Source organism: Arvicanthis niloticus, chromosome 8, assembly GCF_011762505.2.
Source record: "Arvicanthis niloticus isolate mArvNil1 chromosome 8, mArvNil1.pat.X, whole genome shotgun sequence".
In the NCBI taxonomy this organism is placed as follows: domain Eukaryota; kingdom Metazoa; phylum Chordata; class Mammalia; order Rodentia; family Muridae; genus Arvicanthis; species Arvicanthis niloticus.
In genome coordinates, this window is record NC_047665.1 from 29,832,060 (window position 1) to 29,846,686 (window position 14,627).

Sequence of the window (14,627 nt, forward strand, 5' to 3'; positions counted from 1 at the left end):
GGCTGTAGAGGGGTTTGGTTTCCTAGGGGAACAAAGAGTTTACATGGGTATGTTAATAGCTCAGTGTGCTAATGAGCTGAAAGCAGATGCTGTGAGCTATGGCAGCATCTTGTCAGTGTGGAAGGGTTATTCTGGCCAAGTGCATGCGAGGACTTAATGAGGGTATCTGCCACAGTCTGTATTTAGATGTTCCAATTATTCGGAGTAGATTTCTCACAGCTGTTTCAGAATATTAAGGTTTTGTAAAATTTATTTTTACTTTTGAACACCCCCAGAATGTTTTGCTGGTTTTTGACATCATGCAATTTCTGGTGAAAGTTCATTTATTTTTTAGTTTGCTGTATAACTGAAGTTGGCTGTATCTTATAAATGGTGTCTGTTCTCAATGTTCATTAGTTTTGATTTTTGATTGACATGCCCGACCCTCACCTTAGTCCCCTCAATTTCAGATACAAGCCTAGAGAGAAGCTGAAGGTGAACTTTGGAACCCCAGAATTTCTTGCCCCTGAAGTTGTGAACTATGATTTCGTTTCGTTTCCTACAGATATGTGGAGTGTGGGCGTCATCACATACATGCTGTAAGAAACTTCCCTGCCTCTCACATACTCATCCTTAGTCTGTGAATGGTCTAGGAGGTTTCACTAGAATGAAAGCCTTGACCTAGGTCTTCTACAATAACACTGTGCCATCTCCTGTTGCTTAGATTCTGTTGAGTCTTACAATTTGAAGAGTTTATTCCTTTCCCCGTTGTTTCTAGGGGGAGGAAAAAAAATATATGTATGTCTTTTCCATGGGTTACCTTGAGTTCTGGGATACCACTAAAAACCCTAAACATGATTTAAAAAAAAAAAAAAACCCTAGGTATTGATCTGTTTGGATCAGTATACACTGATCTGCTTAGCTTCACCTCAGCAATGATATTCTGGGGTTTGCTTTCTGGGTATGCGACTGTATCTCGTCTTGCCACCTGTAAAATACTTGAAAAGAAATTTTATTTTATTGTTTGAGATTTATTCAGGTATAACTGCAACCATGTTTGCTGCAGTTGCTGGATTAAGGGTTGGGATGAGATGCATAGGCAGAGTCCTGGCTGCAATGATGGATTATATACTTGCAGTTTATTGCTATTTTTTTGCTTTTATTTTTCAATGACAAAACCAGAAAGCATCCTGTCTATAAAGGACTCATGACTGTTTACAAAACACTCACCCTGAACCCTATGCCTTGTAGACTCAGTGGCTTGTCCCCCTTTTTGGGTGATAATGATGCAGAGACACTGACCAACATCCTGGCATGCCGGTGGGATTTAGAAGATGAAGAATTTCAGGACATCTCAGAGGAGGCCAAGGAGTTCCTTTCCAAGCTCCTGATTAAGGAGAAGAGGTAAAGCAAGTCCGTCTCATGTTGTGGGAGGAGTAGGGGTGATGTGCAGTGTGCACCATGGAGTTAGTGGATCCCTTTCCCTCAATGACATCCACAATCCGTGTGTAGCTCTGAACTCAATGAGGCAGTCTCCTTGACACATTCCACTCAAGCCCAGGACTATTTCAGTCATGAGGCTGGACGGGGCTGCAAAACTTGTCTCCTTCTGAATTTTACAATGAAGCTCCTGCAGTCAAGCCCTTCTGGTTGGCCTCAGGTGACCTGCCCTCAATCTGTTCATGTCTATAACCATTTATGGTCCTGACAGTGTCATCTGCCTTTCGGACATTATTTCTTTTAATCATAGCCTTTAACTCCCAGAGAGAGAAGTGTCTGTTATGACTTCTTTATGATGAGATGGTATGTAGTTAGCCTGTGATCACACTGCTAGGAGCGGGCAGGAATAACACTAAACTTAAGTCTCTCTTCCTTCAAGCTCATACTCTAGGCTGTCACATAGCCTTATGTTTTTATCTCATGCTAAAAACACATTAATTCAAATTTTAGCTGATGAACAAGTGTGATATTGAAATATAGCATCTTGATTTTAGTGTCATATAGTGGGCACCACATATGGACACTGAGTAGCCACTTTAGATGGCTTTATATCTAAATTATATGACAGTAGATTACATTTAAGGTCTTCAGAGCCAATAACAGTTACTTTATTGTCTCTGCAGCACATGGGCCCATTAATAAACAAGATTGTGAAGGAAGAGGGAGGAGGATGTAAGAGAGAGTAGGAGCCTGGATAATGGGTTATGATGCCAGGAAGGCCATTCTTTCATGTAAGCACTTAACAGGCCATCTATCCCCAGGAAATATGTCAAGGCTGGCCTGGAACTCAGTTTGTAGACCAAGCTGGCCTCAAACTCATAGAGATCTGCCTGCCTCTGTCTCACTGGTGCTGAGAAAAGGCAGATACCATCAGTCTGGCAAGTTATCTCTTTTAGAAAGAAACAATACAAAGTACTTCATAGAACAATTGGGCCAGATCTGAGCCTCTGCAGTGGTGGGTCTTACCCTTCCTAATGCTACAACCCTTTAATACAGTTCCTCATGTTTTGGTGACCCCAACTTTTTAATACAATTTCTCATTTTGCTGTGACCCCAACCCTATAATACAGTTTCCCATGTTGTGGTGACCACAACCATATTATTATTTTCATTGCTACTTTGTAACTAATTTTGCTACTTTTTGAATCATAATGTAATTGTTTGGAGATAGAAGTTTACCAAAGGGGTGATGACCCACAAGTTAAGAACCACTGCTCTAGAGAACGAGGAGACCAAGCTTAATAAAAAACATCAGTGGGGGTGGGGGAGGAACAATTTAGAAACATAATTTCTTTGTCCTTGACCTCTAGGCCCCATAATAGCCAAAGTTGTTATTGTTTTACCTTTATGGATCCTAGACAATGCAGATGGAAAAATGCCAACTTCTTTGAACTTTGGAGGATGAAAAACTGCATTTACTATGAAATGTGTGTGTGATATGTGTATTTTTAACTTCTTCTTACTCGTGTTATACGTGGAAATAATCATCACAGTGTCATGTAAAGAAAGAGAGGTTGAGAGCTATGGAGTCAAGTGGCTAGAGCAGAACAGATCTGGAAGTGAGTTTTCTGGGTGTGGGCATCTGAATCCTGCCCTCTCCAACAGTCTGGGGTCTCTTAAGTATCCAAGAAATATCAGATAACAGATGAACGACTGACTTAGCTCTCAAGTCAACACTTGGTTGAAGTTCAGGCCAAATATCACTGTCATCAAATAAATATCTGGAATACAAAAAAGAACCTGAAATATTATTAGAAGTCAGTTACAAGTACAATCTTAATAACTTTTTAATAGATCTTAAACATTTTTCATTGGAGTGTAGGAATAATCATCTTTCAACACCATCCCCCTTTGTTGGTCAAGGGATCCAACAGCAAAACCTTAGGATACTAAGTAGAACCATGTGGGGTTGATGGGGCTGAGGAGTTTTTTTTAATAATTTCTATATGTTCAGGGTCCTATAACAGAGATTTTTCCTCAATAACTTCATTGCAAGTGAAGACTTACATTTCAATATTTGGCATTTAATAAAGCAATTATATTGAAGCAATCCTCTACATGGAAGCATTGTGACTGCTTAGAACTATTTGATGTTTTTGCAGAAGCATATTTCATATTGTTGCAATCAGTTTTTAATTTGAAAGGTTATTTTAATGTGGTATTTATCAGCAACTAAGTATGTTTATAAGTTTTAGAATTAGGATGTGATATGACTTTTATTACTCATCATGTTATTTTTTTCAAGTTTTGTAAACCTTTTTTTTAATCTCCAAAAGAATATAGTTTCTTTATGAAGTAATCTAATATGTTCTGTTATGATTATGGTAACTCTGTCTGTTCTAAACTCTTCAAAACTCCTCCGTTCAAAAGTTAGCAGACAAATGACTTTCCACCTAAATTGCTTTTGTATTCATTGAGAATTACTGTAGCGTTTTATTCTTATAAATAAAAAATGTGTACTTATTTTTCAATAGTCTGTTAAGAATTCAATTTATGAAGCTTGGATGTCATATCAGAGAATAATTGCTTATATTTGAAAAAATACTCAATTATTAATAAGAATTTGATTATTGTCCAGCCTGTATTACCAGTGTTGCTCCTGTGGTAAGAGCTGATGATCACCTCTGGACACTTTCATACCACACAAGTCCAGAAGACAAGCTTGAATGTGGGTTAGCCACTGTACCAAAGTCTCTGTGAGCCAGAGAAAGACTGCTGATGCAGGCGTCATCTGTGTGTTCCTCTAACGTGCTTCTGAATTTCCTTTCAGTTGGAGAATAAGTGCCAGTGAAGCTCTCAAGCACCCCTGGTTGTCAGACCACAAGCTCCACTCCAGGCTACGTGCACAGGTGACCATGTTTTCTGCTTCCTCTTCACTTCCCATTTGCCTGTCTCTTCAGATGTAACTCAGCCTTCAATGAGATTTCTCCTAATGTCTTTGCTCACAGCCTCAAACCTCATGCTAGAAATAAATTGCTTGGAGTATTTTCATTGAGATATTAATGTTATATTTTATATACGTTTCATAGATTACCTTTAGCATTATGAAATCACTGTATCTGTTGTAAAATGTATCATACCACAGACTCACACAAGTATACAGATATATGGTTTGGGATATATAAGCATAGTTTGGAGAAGATATGCTAAAATACATTTAGAAGAACTCTCTCCGTAAAAAGTTTACAATTCTAAATTCTCTTTTTACCTTGTATACATTTTTCTCCTCTGGGCACCAGATCTTAGTTTAATACTAAGCTTGGTATGATGAGCATATGTTTGAGCATATGTGAAAGAGATTTTTGTTGGAGACTAAAGACTGAAGTATTTTTTAGGGTAATTGAGCACACTATGCTAATCTCTTAGGGGGAATCTGTTCCCATCACCTTAGTGTTCCGACTCTCTCATCTGTCCTTTTGGGACAGAATCTAAACTTTGAAATTATATGTATCCTAAATGTTTCCACCTGGGTCTTCTCAGCCTGAAGGCAGACTCTTCTCCATCTTGTGTCACTTTTAACCATTCTTCCAGCAAAGAACGTCCATTATGAGGCACAGTCAGCTCATGAGCAGCTCCTGTTTCCTTCCTCTCTCAGTCCTTCATTTCATATTGGATTAGCCTACAAGTTCTGCACCTTGTATGTTCTAATTGCTTTGGGACTCTCTCTGGCTCTCATTATGCCATGCTGCCCTAGCCTGGGACACCTGCTCCCTGAATTGCTTCAGTCGCCTCCTAGCTGGGCTTCTCTGCCTCATATGCCTTTCTCTTCTAAATAACCATGGATTATAGAGATAACCCAAAGGCAGATTCACTGCATTGAGTAACTTTGCTCAACATGTAGGCTGCCTAACTGGGACAGAGGAACATGGACACGGTATGCAAGCTCCACCTTCCAGCTTCAGGCTTGGAAGGATGTCTTCAATGTGTGCCTCAGTTGGCTGGTGCCATGCCTGGGATAGTACATACTCTCTCTACTTCCATTTCCTCCTGTTCTCTCCTCATTGTCCACACTCCCTGAGGTTTGGAAAGGAACTTCTCTCAGACCAGCAGACCGTGGAGTGACTATGTGTCAGGTTCTCACTTTTTCCACAGCCACATCTTATTGAAATTAAATCTACATCTAAATTCAGCATCAGTACTGGGTTTTATTTGTGTCTGAATATACCTTTCCTTGATAATTGGTACTGATGCCAAATTAAAATAGACTTATTACCTAGCCAGTACCTCACCCAGACTACATAAACTGCTTATTAGGGCAACCAATCTATTTTGAGCCCATTTTCCACCAATGTATTTTTAACCAAGAGTCTAAATACACATTGACATGTCAGGACAATATAGAAACCACAGCAAGGAATTAATGACACTATACAGGCTAAAAAATGCTTAGAAATATTTTAAACCATGGGACCACAACTACAGAATCACCTTTGTGCTATGCCACCCAGCTGGTGATACCTGAAACAAATAGATATTACAAGAACATATTTTTTCAAATGTTTGTACATACATCTCATTATTAAAGTTATACTCACATGGCACTGAATCTAACTGCCTTACAAAGATGAACACATGCAACCCTCACGCTGACATCATAACCCTGGCATTACTACCATCCCGATTTTGTCGTTAAGTACACTGAAGAGGGACAGGGAAGTGTCAGAGTCTTGGCAGAGCTTTACCACTCTTTTGATGGCTGGGTAAGGGCTTGAAACATGTTTCTAGATCCACTTGATTACTGTAGAAGTTCAACGTTCCTGGGTCCCTATATCCAACCAAACTATATTTTATTTTTTAAAGAAATGCAGGTTGAATGTCTCTTATCTACAATGCTTAGGGCCAGAAGAGTTTCAGATCTTGGATCTCTTCAGATTTTGGAATATTTTCATATACATAGTAAGATATCTTAAGAAAGGGACTCCATCTTGGCATGGAATCCCCTTGACTCATATACACCTTATACATATATTTTCATGAAAGTGTGTGCAATGTTTTCAGCGCACCTCCATTTTTGATCATTACATGACATACAAGTTCAGATGTGAGCTTTTCGACTTATGAGTAATGTTACTGGCATTCAAAAAGTTTTAGATTTTGAGGCATTTCAAATTTCAGAGTTTTGGATGAGGAATACTAAACCTGTGTGGAGACTAAACTTTCGCAAATTTTCTTGAAATAACCTGGTTCTTATAGGTTCTCAAAAAAATAAGAATTTATATTTGTATTACAATACAATTTTAATTCTGATCAAACTACCATTTTAACCATTTATTTAAAGTATTTTGTGTTTTCTTGTTATCCCTTTTAATTGTTTTATGTTCAAAATCTCTTAGTTAGCTTTTGATGGGTCGAACATGCCGTCTTCTTTTTAAGAAGTGTGTTTTTCTCTCTTAGAAACTAAAGCCAGAAAGTTCTGCCTTCTGGCTTAGTCTCTAATGACACACAATAATTCTGCTCTGTCTTATGTCCCCAACCATATGCTGCACATCCCCATCAGAAGCAGCCCTCTCAACTACCAGAGCTCACTGGGCACCTCCTACTAAACTCCTTGGTGCTCTGGAGCCGGAAGAAAGAAATGTACCTAAGGATAATGTGGCTTTTTTCCCCTAGAACAAATCTTCCTTCTTTCTTTCTCCCTGTTCTCAGATCTACTAACAGATTCTCCTAGTGTATGGTCAAACACCATAGGCCACTCATTCTCCATCAAAGGATTTCCTCATTTCCAACTTCTGTATTAGTCATCTTTCTAGCACTATAAAAATATATGAGATGTTAAAGTTCTTGTGATAAGTTTTTTTTTTTTATTTTGCACCACAACTATAATCCCATTACTATTGGACCTGTGGAGTTAGAGAACAAGAGAGCTCGTTTTGTGAACAGGAAGAGAAAGACAGAAAGAACAGGCTATGATGCTATCATCTCCTCAAGGTCATGCCCCCCAGTGACTGTTTAGAGGTTCCATCGCCTCCCATTAACACACAGCAGGATTGAGGCTAAGCCTATTTTTAGAACATGGGCCTGGGGGAGGGGCAGTTAAGATCCAAACTGTATCATGACAATCTGTAATCAGAACGTTTCCACACATCTTGCACTGTCTACACCAAGGCAACACACCAGCAGCCACAGCCGTGCTAATCTACCCTACTCACCAGCCTCGTCTCCACCACTCCTATCACCCTGCATCCCGTTGACTAAGGCTAATGCTCAGTATCACCTCCTTTACAATGGCTGCAGAGTCTCTGTCTGAGGCCTTGTCTGTCCTCTTAAATCTTCCGATGCCTCTTGACATCCCTTCATCTGCTACCCTGATCTCACCAGAAAGTAGCTGTGCTCTTTAGTTGTCGTAGCCCCAGTGAGATGAGTACTGGCTCTTCGGCTTTGCAAAGTGGACTTTAAACAAACATACATCTGCAAATTAAATGTGATGAGGGAGCAGGTGGGTGGACGCTGGTTTCAGTGGTAGGAAAGGAAGTGATGTTAGGATGTTACAGTAGATGAGGACAGGTGCGCCTAGCAGAAGGCTGCCAGGAATTTTATCCTCCTGGATGTCTCTGGAAGAGCACCATGAACCCAGTGGAAAATGATCAGTTCTTCTCATGCTCTCCTATTGTAAGTCAGAAACTGGTGAAAACTGTTCTAATCCTTCTTCCACAATGTCTCTTGTTTCCTTAGAAGAACTGCAACTCTGGTGTTCCTAACCTCACGACCAAATAAGTCATGGAAGGAGCCTATTCAAAAGGTTGGTCTCAAGTCTCCCCCATCTCTTCCTATGGGAACAAATAAAATCACATTTGTTTGGGGATAACTGAAATTGCGCCCCAGGAAAATCATGTTCCAGTGTGCTTTTCTGGTCTTGGAGCTGTTTGCTGGGTGATGTCTGTGGATTGCTTACATGAATGGAGTAAGAGAGAAATTGAGTATTTCTTGTGTGGACATTGAGGGAAACAGGGAGTGTTTTATCTGGCAGGCTCCAATCAGATTATTGTGTTTTCTTCACTTCAGCTTTATCATGTTCCAGTGGAGGAAGTGCAGTTCCCTATTGTGTGGATTATAGATAGCTCTGTGCCACAGCTTGCAGAGTGACCCCTCTGAGGGTCACACAGGCAGAGCCCTGAGACTTCCTAGCAGAGTGGGATACAGACTTTGCACAGAAATTATCTCAGGTCACCCTTACAGTTGGGTGATGTCAGAGGCCTTACAGTTGAGTGATTCCTGAGAGAACAAAATAGCTCACCTGAAGCTATGCACCCTTAACCTGAAAACAGTGGCATGACATACCCTGCTGTTTCAGAAGCTAAAGGCTGCATTCCCCCACATAGCAGCTGCCTCTCACCCTGGCTTTTTGACCCCAAGAAATATCATCACTGCACACATCATCACTGTTCACATCATCACTGCACATATCAACACTGCACACATATCACTGCACATACATCATCACTGTACACATATCACTGCACATATCATCACTGCACACACCATCACTCACTGCCCACATCATCACTGCACACACCATCACTCACTGCCCACATCATCACTGCACACACCATCACTGCACACACCATCACTACACAAATCATCACTGCACATATCACTGCATACATAATCACTGTACACATTGGCACTGAACCCAGTTTCACTGTATATAATGTCATTGCACACATCATCACTGCACACACCATCACTGCACACACCATCACTACACACATAATCACTACACACACCATCACTGCACACACATCACTACACATACATCATCACTGCCTACACATCACTGCACACACATAACTACACACACCATCACTGCCCACACATCATCACTTCACACATCATCACTGCCCATACATCACTGCACATACATTATCACTGCACACATCATCACTGCCCATACATCATCACTGCACACACATCACTACACATACATCATCACTGCACACATATCACTGCACACACATCACTGCACACACATCACTGCACACACATCACTGCACACACATCACTGCACACACATCACTGCCCACACATCACTGCACACACATCACTGCACACACATCACTGCCCACACATCACTGCACACACATCACTGCACACACATCACTTCACACACATAACTACACACACCATCACTGCACACATCATCACTGAACACACATCACTACATACATCATCATTGTACACATTGACACTGTACCCAGTTTCACTGTATATAGTGTCACTGTACACATTGACACTGCACACAAACTAAAAAATGAGTTCTCTGCCCCATGCTCAGTTGGGTTGAATTATTAAGGGATGGTTTTATGTATGCCTTCTTTTATACCAATAGTAAATGCAACACAAATTTCTAGAGAAGACATAAAACAACAGGACATCAACCAAGAGAGACTTAAAAATCCCAGAATTTAGCATTTGAAAGGAGATACTACTCTAATCTTAGAAAGTCTATAGTCATTCTTGCAGCTTAATTTTAACAACTGCACAGGGCTTATATTTTTGCAGTGCATGGCGCCTCTCTCTCTCTCTTTCTTTCTCTCTCTCTCTTCTAGTGGTGCCTGGGACAAATCCAGAGCCATATGTATGCTAAGCAAGTGTTCTAACACTGAACAGTAGCTCCAGCTCTAACTGGTTTTAATCTTTCATTCTGATCTGTATTTTTCTGGGCCCAGGGTTTCTGCCTATGTCGGCCAGGATATATTCTTTTAAGTGGCCTTGAATCTTTTGGAGAATATGATGGGGAGGGAATAAATCAGTACATCATAGTTAAAAGCTCAAACCAGGGTTTGTTACATAGCCTTTAGAAGTGTCAGGGTTATTTAAGTGTCTTTCATTTATATAAGAATCTATCACCAGTTAAGAAGGTTTGGGATTTGTGTGCACAAGACATTCTTGTTTGTCAAAAACTGTGGGGCAATAAAGTGAGAGAAAGCAGAGGAAGGTATTGCTTTAAGGTCCGTAGGAGCCCCTAGTCTACATAAGTGACAGCCTTCAGCCATGGCCTGTACTGGGAGCTGTTAACAGTCAGGGCCCCAGAGCAACCAGGCAGTGCTAGTCCCCATCTCTGCTCTCCCCCAGCCTTTCTTTTAGAAGCAGCTTTGTCCCCAGCCACCACAACCCCCCTGGGTTTACCACAAACCACCTTCCCACAGAAAGTCCTGGAGTCGCTGCTTTTGAGGCCTGGTGGGAATGAACGTACTGGGTGACAGGAGGTTGCATTCCAAGGCGGGCCTGTCGCCAGGGTCTGTGGGGAAAGAATGAAGAGGAAATGGTGGTGGGAGGAGGTAAAATCCTTCCATGCCAAAGCTGTCACTTTGAACCCAGTGTGATGGAAGACAGTGCAGCCCATGTGGAGACAGCAGCGGAAGCACTGAGCTGGTCACACCGTACAGCTGGGTACACTCTGCAGGAATTACTGAGACCGGACAGGTTTGCCTCATGATGGTCTTGTGGGCTGCCTGCCTCCCTTCCCTGGGTTCCTTTACTCTCCCTCGGTCTGTGAGTCTCCTTGCAGGCCAAGCAGAATGGTTTTAGATATGCCAATCTACACAATCTATGTACTTCATTATTCAATTGCTTTCTCTTTATTCTCAGCTCCAGGAGTAGAACCCAGCCTTATGTGAGGCTTGATAAGCATAGAGTCCATTATGGAACCCCTAGTTTTAAATTAAAAATTAAATTTAAAGTATTAACTCAGAGGGCAAACTCCAGACCAGCTTAGTCTGTAGAATGAGTTCAAGGTCAGGCCAGGTGTCTTATTAAAGCCTGTCTCAAAATGTAAAACTATAAAAGAGAGCTGAGGCTATGGCTCCTTGGCATGGTGCTTACCTAGAATGTGCAAAGCCCTAATTTCAATCCTCTGCACCATTCAAAAAGAAACAGAAAGTGTGTGTGTGTGTGTGTGTGTGTGTGTGTGTGTGTGCACACGCGCGCATGTGCATGCGTGCATGCATGCATGTCTGTCTGTCTGTCTGTGTCTGTGTCTGTGTCTGTGTCTGTGTCTGTGTCTGTGTCTGTGTCTGTGTCTGTGTCTGTGTCTGTGTCTGTGTCTGTGTCTGTGTCTGTGTCTGTGTATGTGTGGAAGTAGGTATCACCACTGAGCAAATCCACTTGAGAAGATGAATGAGGTTTCTGGAAAGATGTTATATGTGAAACTAGTATTTAAATTAAATATTTATCTAAAAACCTGGTGGTTAAAAATTATTCTTATGGAAAAGAAAGAGATGTAAGTCCTATGAATAAGGCACAATTTATAATGTAAATTGAGACACATAAGTCCCCTTCGATCCATTAGAGTTTCTTGATGCACCAATAAAACACCTTTAAAACAAGCCTGGAGCTTTCATAACCAACTGTGTGTCTTTTCTCATCTATGAGGATAAACACTGAGATGTTGCTCAGTGGTGAGGCCAGGCGGCAACAGTGTACAAGCCTCTATCATCGGTGGGCATACAGTCAGCTCCTTCTTTTCTATGGCCTTTATCTTTGGATCCAGTCTAGTGTAGGTAGAAAATATTTGCAGAGAAAAACTGTGTCTATGCTGAGTGTTCCCACTCTTTCCTTATCACTGTTCCATAATCAATGGGGTACAATTATTCATGTGGTATTATATTGCTAGCACTGGTAGCCACCTAAAGATGATTTTAAACATGTAGGGATTTGTATATAGGTTTTGCACAGTTTTAGGGGTTCACTTTATATATGGAAGCTGGCTTCTGTGGCTTCTGGCATCTGTGGGAGGGTCAGTGGAACTCCCTCCCCCACCCCATATGATAGGTGACTAAATTCCCTGCCTAGCCCAAATGCACACTTCAATGCTGAGGTGGAGTTGACCATGGACTGATGACAAGAGCACAGGAGTGGTTGTGCTTCAGATGAAACAAAGAGGGCCTTGTCCTTCAGCATTGCAAATAATGTTAAAATACTCACAGGGACTTAAAAAAAAAAAAAAAAAAAAAAAAAAAACAGCCCTGGTGTGTAGTGGAATCTGTCAAACGTTCTCTTTCTGTCTCACACACATACACACATACATTATGAAAAGTCCTCTGTGGTTTTCCTAAGGGGCACAACCAGCTAATTACAATTTTAAAGTCCTGCTGAATTAACAAGACTGGTATTTTGTTTGCTTTGCAGGAAAACTGCTGCGGTTGCTGCTGCTTTGAGAAGGCTTTTGGAAAAATCAGCAGTTCTGGTGCCTTGACCCCTGGGATGACTGGCAGCCATAGCATGGGCGGCCTTGAACTTGAACTTGGAGAGGCTTTGCTGCTCTCAGTGGGTGACCCAGGGCTGCTCCCTAGGGGCTCAGACAGATGCCCACATCCCACTTAGTGTACAGAGGGGAAGATGTTTCTCTGCCTTCTTGGCTTCTTGTGTTTCAATGTTTGTTTGTAGTTTGGGATGTTAGTGGGGCAGTGGGTATGCTATGCTGTTTCTTGGACTACCAGAGCGGTGCTTGAGATGTACAAATCTGGAGGATGCACTGGGGGAGATGAAAAGGCTTCTAGTCATTGCACTGTGCTTCTCAAGGGGGCAGTTGTATCACCAGGAAAATCCTAAGATTCGGACCCTTTGATTTGCATTTCTATGTGGTTTGAAATGAGATGAATTTGATGGATTGTTAGCTTGCTGGAACATCTTCTAAGGCAAGATAAGCCCTCATACATGGTACCTTCCATGTATTCTGAACTCTCTCTCAAGTGCAACAGTTTCTACCCAGTGGTTGATTTCATGTTCAGATTTATGTGCCACCATTTTACAGAGTTCCCCTTGCTCTGGCCTAATGTGCAAGTTTATCCCCATTAAACATGGTGGCTTGGGAAGGTATATATTTGTGGTTAGTCTTTTAAATGACAACCTTCAAAAGACAGCCATATGAGCTTCCCTCAAGACCTAGGTGCCACCAGTAGGAGCTGGGTCTGTGCATCCAGGGGAAATATGATGCTTGATGTCCAGGGTCAGTGTCTAGAAAGTGGCTCCAGAAACTGGGTAAATTGAAACACTTAAAAGATCATTAATCGTAGCTACACAAATTCAAAACTATGCAAATTCTCATAGGAGTCAATGGTTATAAGGTTAAGGCAAAACTGATTTCTGATTACAACCTTTTTTTTTTTTTTTTTTTTTTTTTGAGACAGGGTGTCATTATGTATAGTCTTGGCTGGCCTGAAACATGCTATGTAGACCAGGCTGGCCTCAAACTCATAGAAAACCATTTACATCTGCTCCAGAATGCTGAGTTAAAGGCACACACTACCATGCCTGGCATTGGTTGCAAGTTTCTTATTTCCTAGCTCATGGGCTATTTGTTGTAATGCATTTAATTAGGAATCCAAGCACCACTGTAGGTGGTGTTTAGGTAACAGGATGACTTGGAGCTACAGAAAGTAAAACAGAAAACACATTTCTGTATGAAGACAAGACTTTGCAAAGCTCTCTGAAATTCCACTGACATTCAGGCTCTCATTTCCAAATTTCCATTGAGTTTAGGTCAGCCAAACAATGCCCCCCAGTTTTAGCCATAAATTGATGTCACAATTGCAATGGTAAGAATAACCAAATGGCCCTGTCACTGAAGGCCAACTTGAGGCCCTTGACTAATCGCCAAACCCTCATGGCCATAAGCATGCCCGCCAATAGCTAACGTGTCCTCACAGCCTTTTCATGCCCGACTGAAGTAAAGGGGAAGTAGGTGCCACTTATCAAAGGCCAGTATCATTTCACTGTTGTGCTCTCTGTAAAAATTTGCTTGTTCCAGACAGTGTTCTCAGGCTGTGACACAGATATGTTCTCTTTTCTTTAGGTCCATGTGTTCATCCAAGGTTGGTTTTTAATACCCCCTTTGAGCTTAAAATGTTTCTTTTCCTTTTTCTTTTTTCTTCTCCTCTTCTTCCTTTGTTAAAAAAGAAAATACACACACACACACAAGCTAGGACAGGTGGAGAAGCTTTGACTTCAATGTCCTATTACTGTGCTAAGCTTAGCGGATGCTGTTCACTGAGCATAGGGAAAAATATACAAGTCAGTGCATGCATTAATCCTCCTTGACCACAGCAGGCTGGCACTCACTCAAATGCTAAATGGGACACAAGGGTCTGGTTGAAAACCCTGCATAGAAGGGCATTTTCAGTTCTGGGCATGGACTCTCTGGGGAAGAG

The 14,627-nt window shown here is 41.4% G+C and overlaps 1 protein-coding gene across 4 annotated transcripts in view; it reads left to right on the forward strand.

Annotated features, from left to right (window-relative positions):
* The window catches only part of Mylk4 (myosin light chain kinase family member 4), a 79,555-nt gene extending 65,139 nt beyond the window's left edge, over window positions 1–14,416 (forward strand). For all 4 annotated transcript variants that reach the window (XM_076939206.1, XM_034510727.2, XM_076939205.1 and 1 more), the window contains 5 exons: window positions 450–578; window positions 1,231–1,383; window positions 4,250–4,328; window positions 8,152–8,218; window positions 12,607–14,416. In XM_076939206.1, coding sequence (XP_076795321.1) covers window positions 450–578; window positions 1,231–1,383; window positions 4,250–4,328; window positions 8,152–8,193 — 403 coding nt within the window. In that variant the 3' untranslated portion in view covers window positions 8,194–8,218; window positions 12,607–14,416. The remainder of the gene's footprint in view (window positions 1–449; window positions 579–1,230; window positions 1,384–4,249; window positions 4,329–8,151; window positions 8,219–12,606) is intronic.
* Window positions 14,417–14,627: the final 211 nt, after the last annotated feature.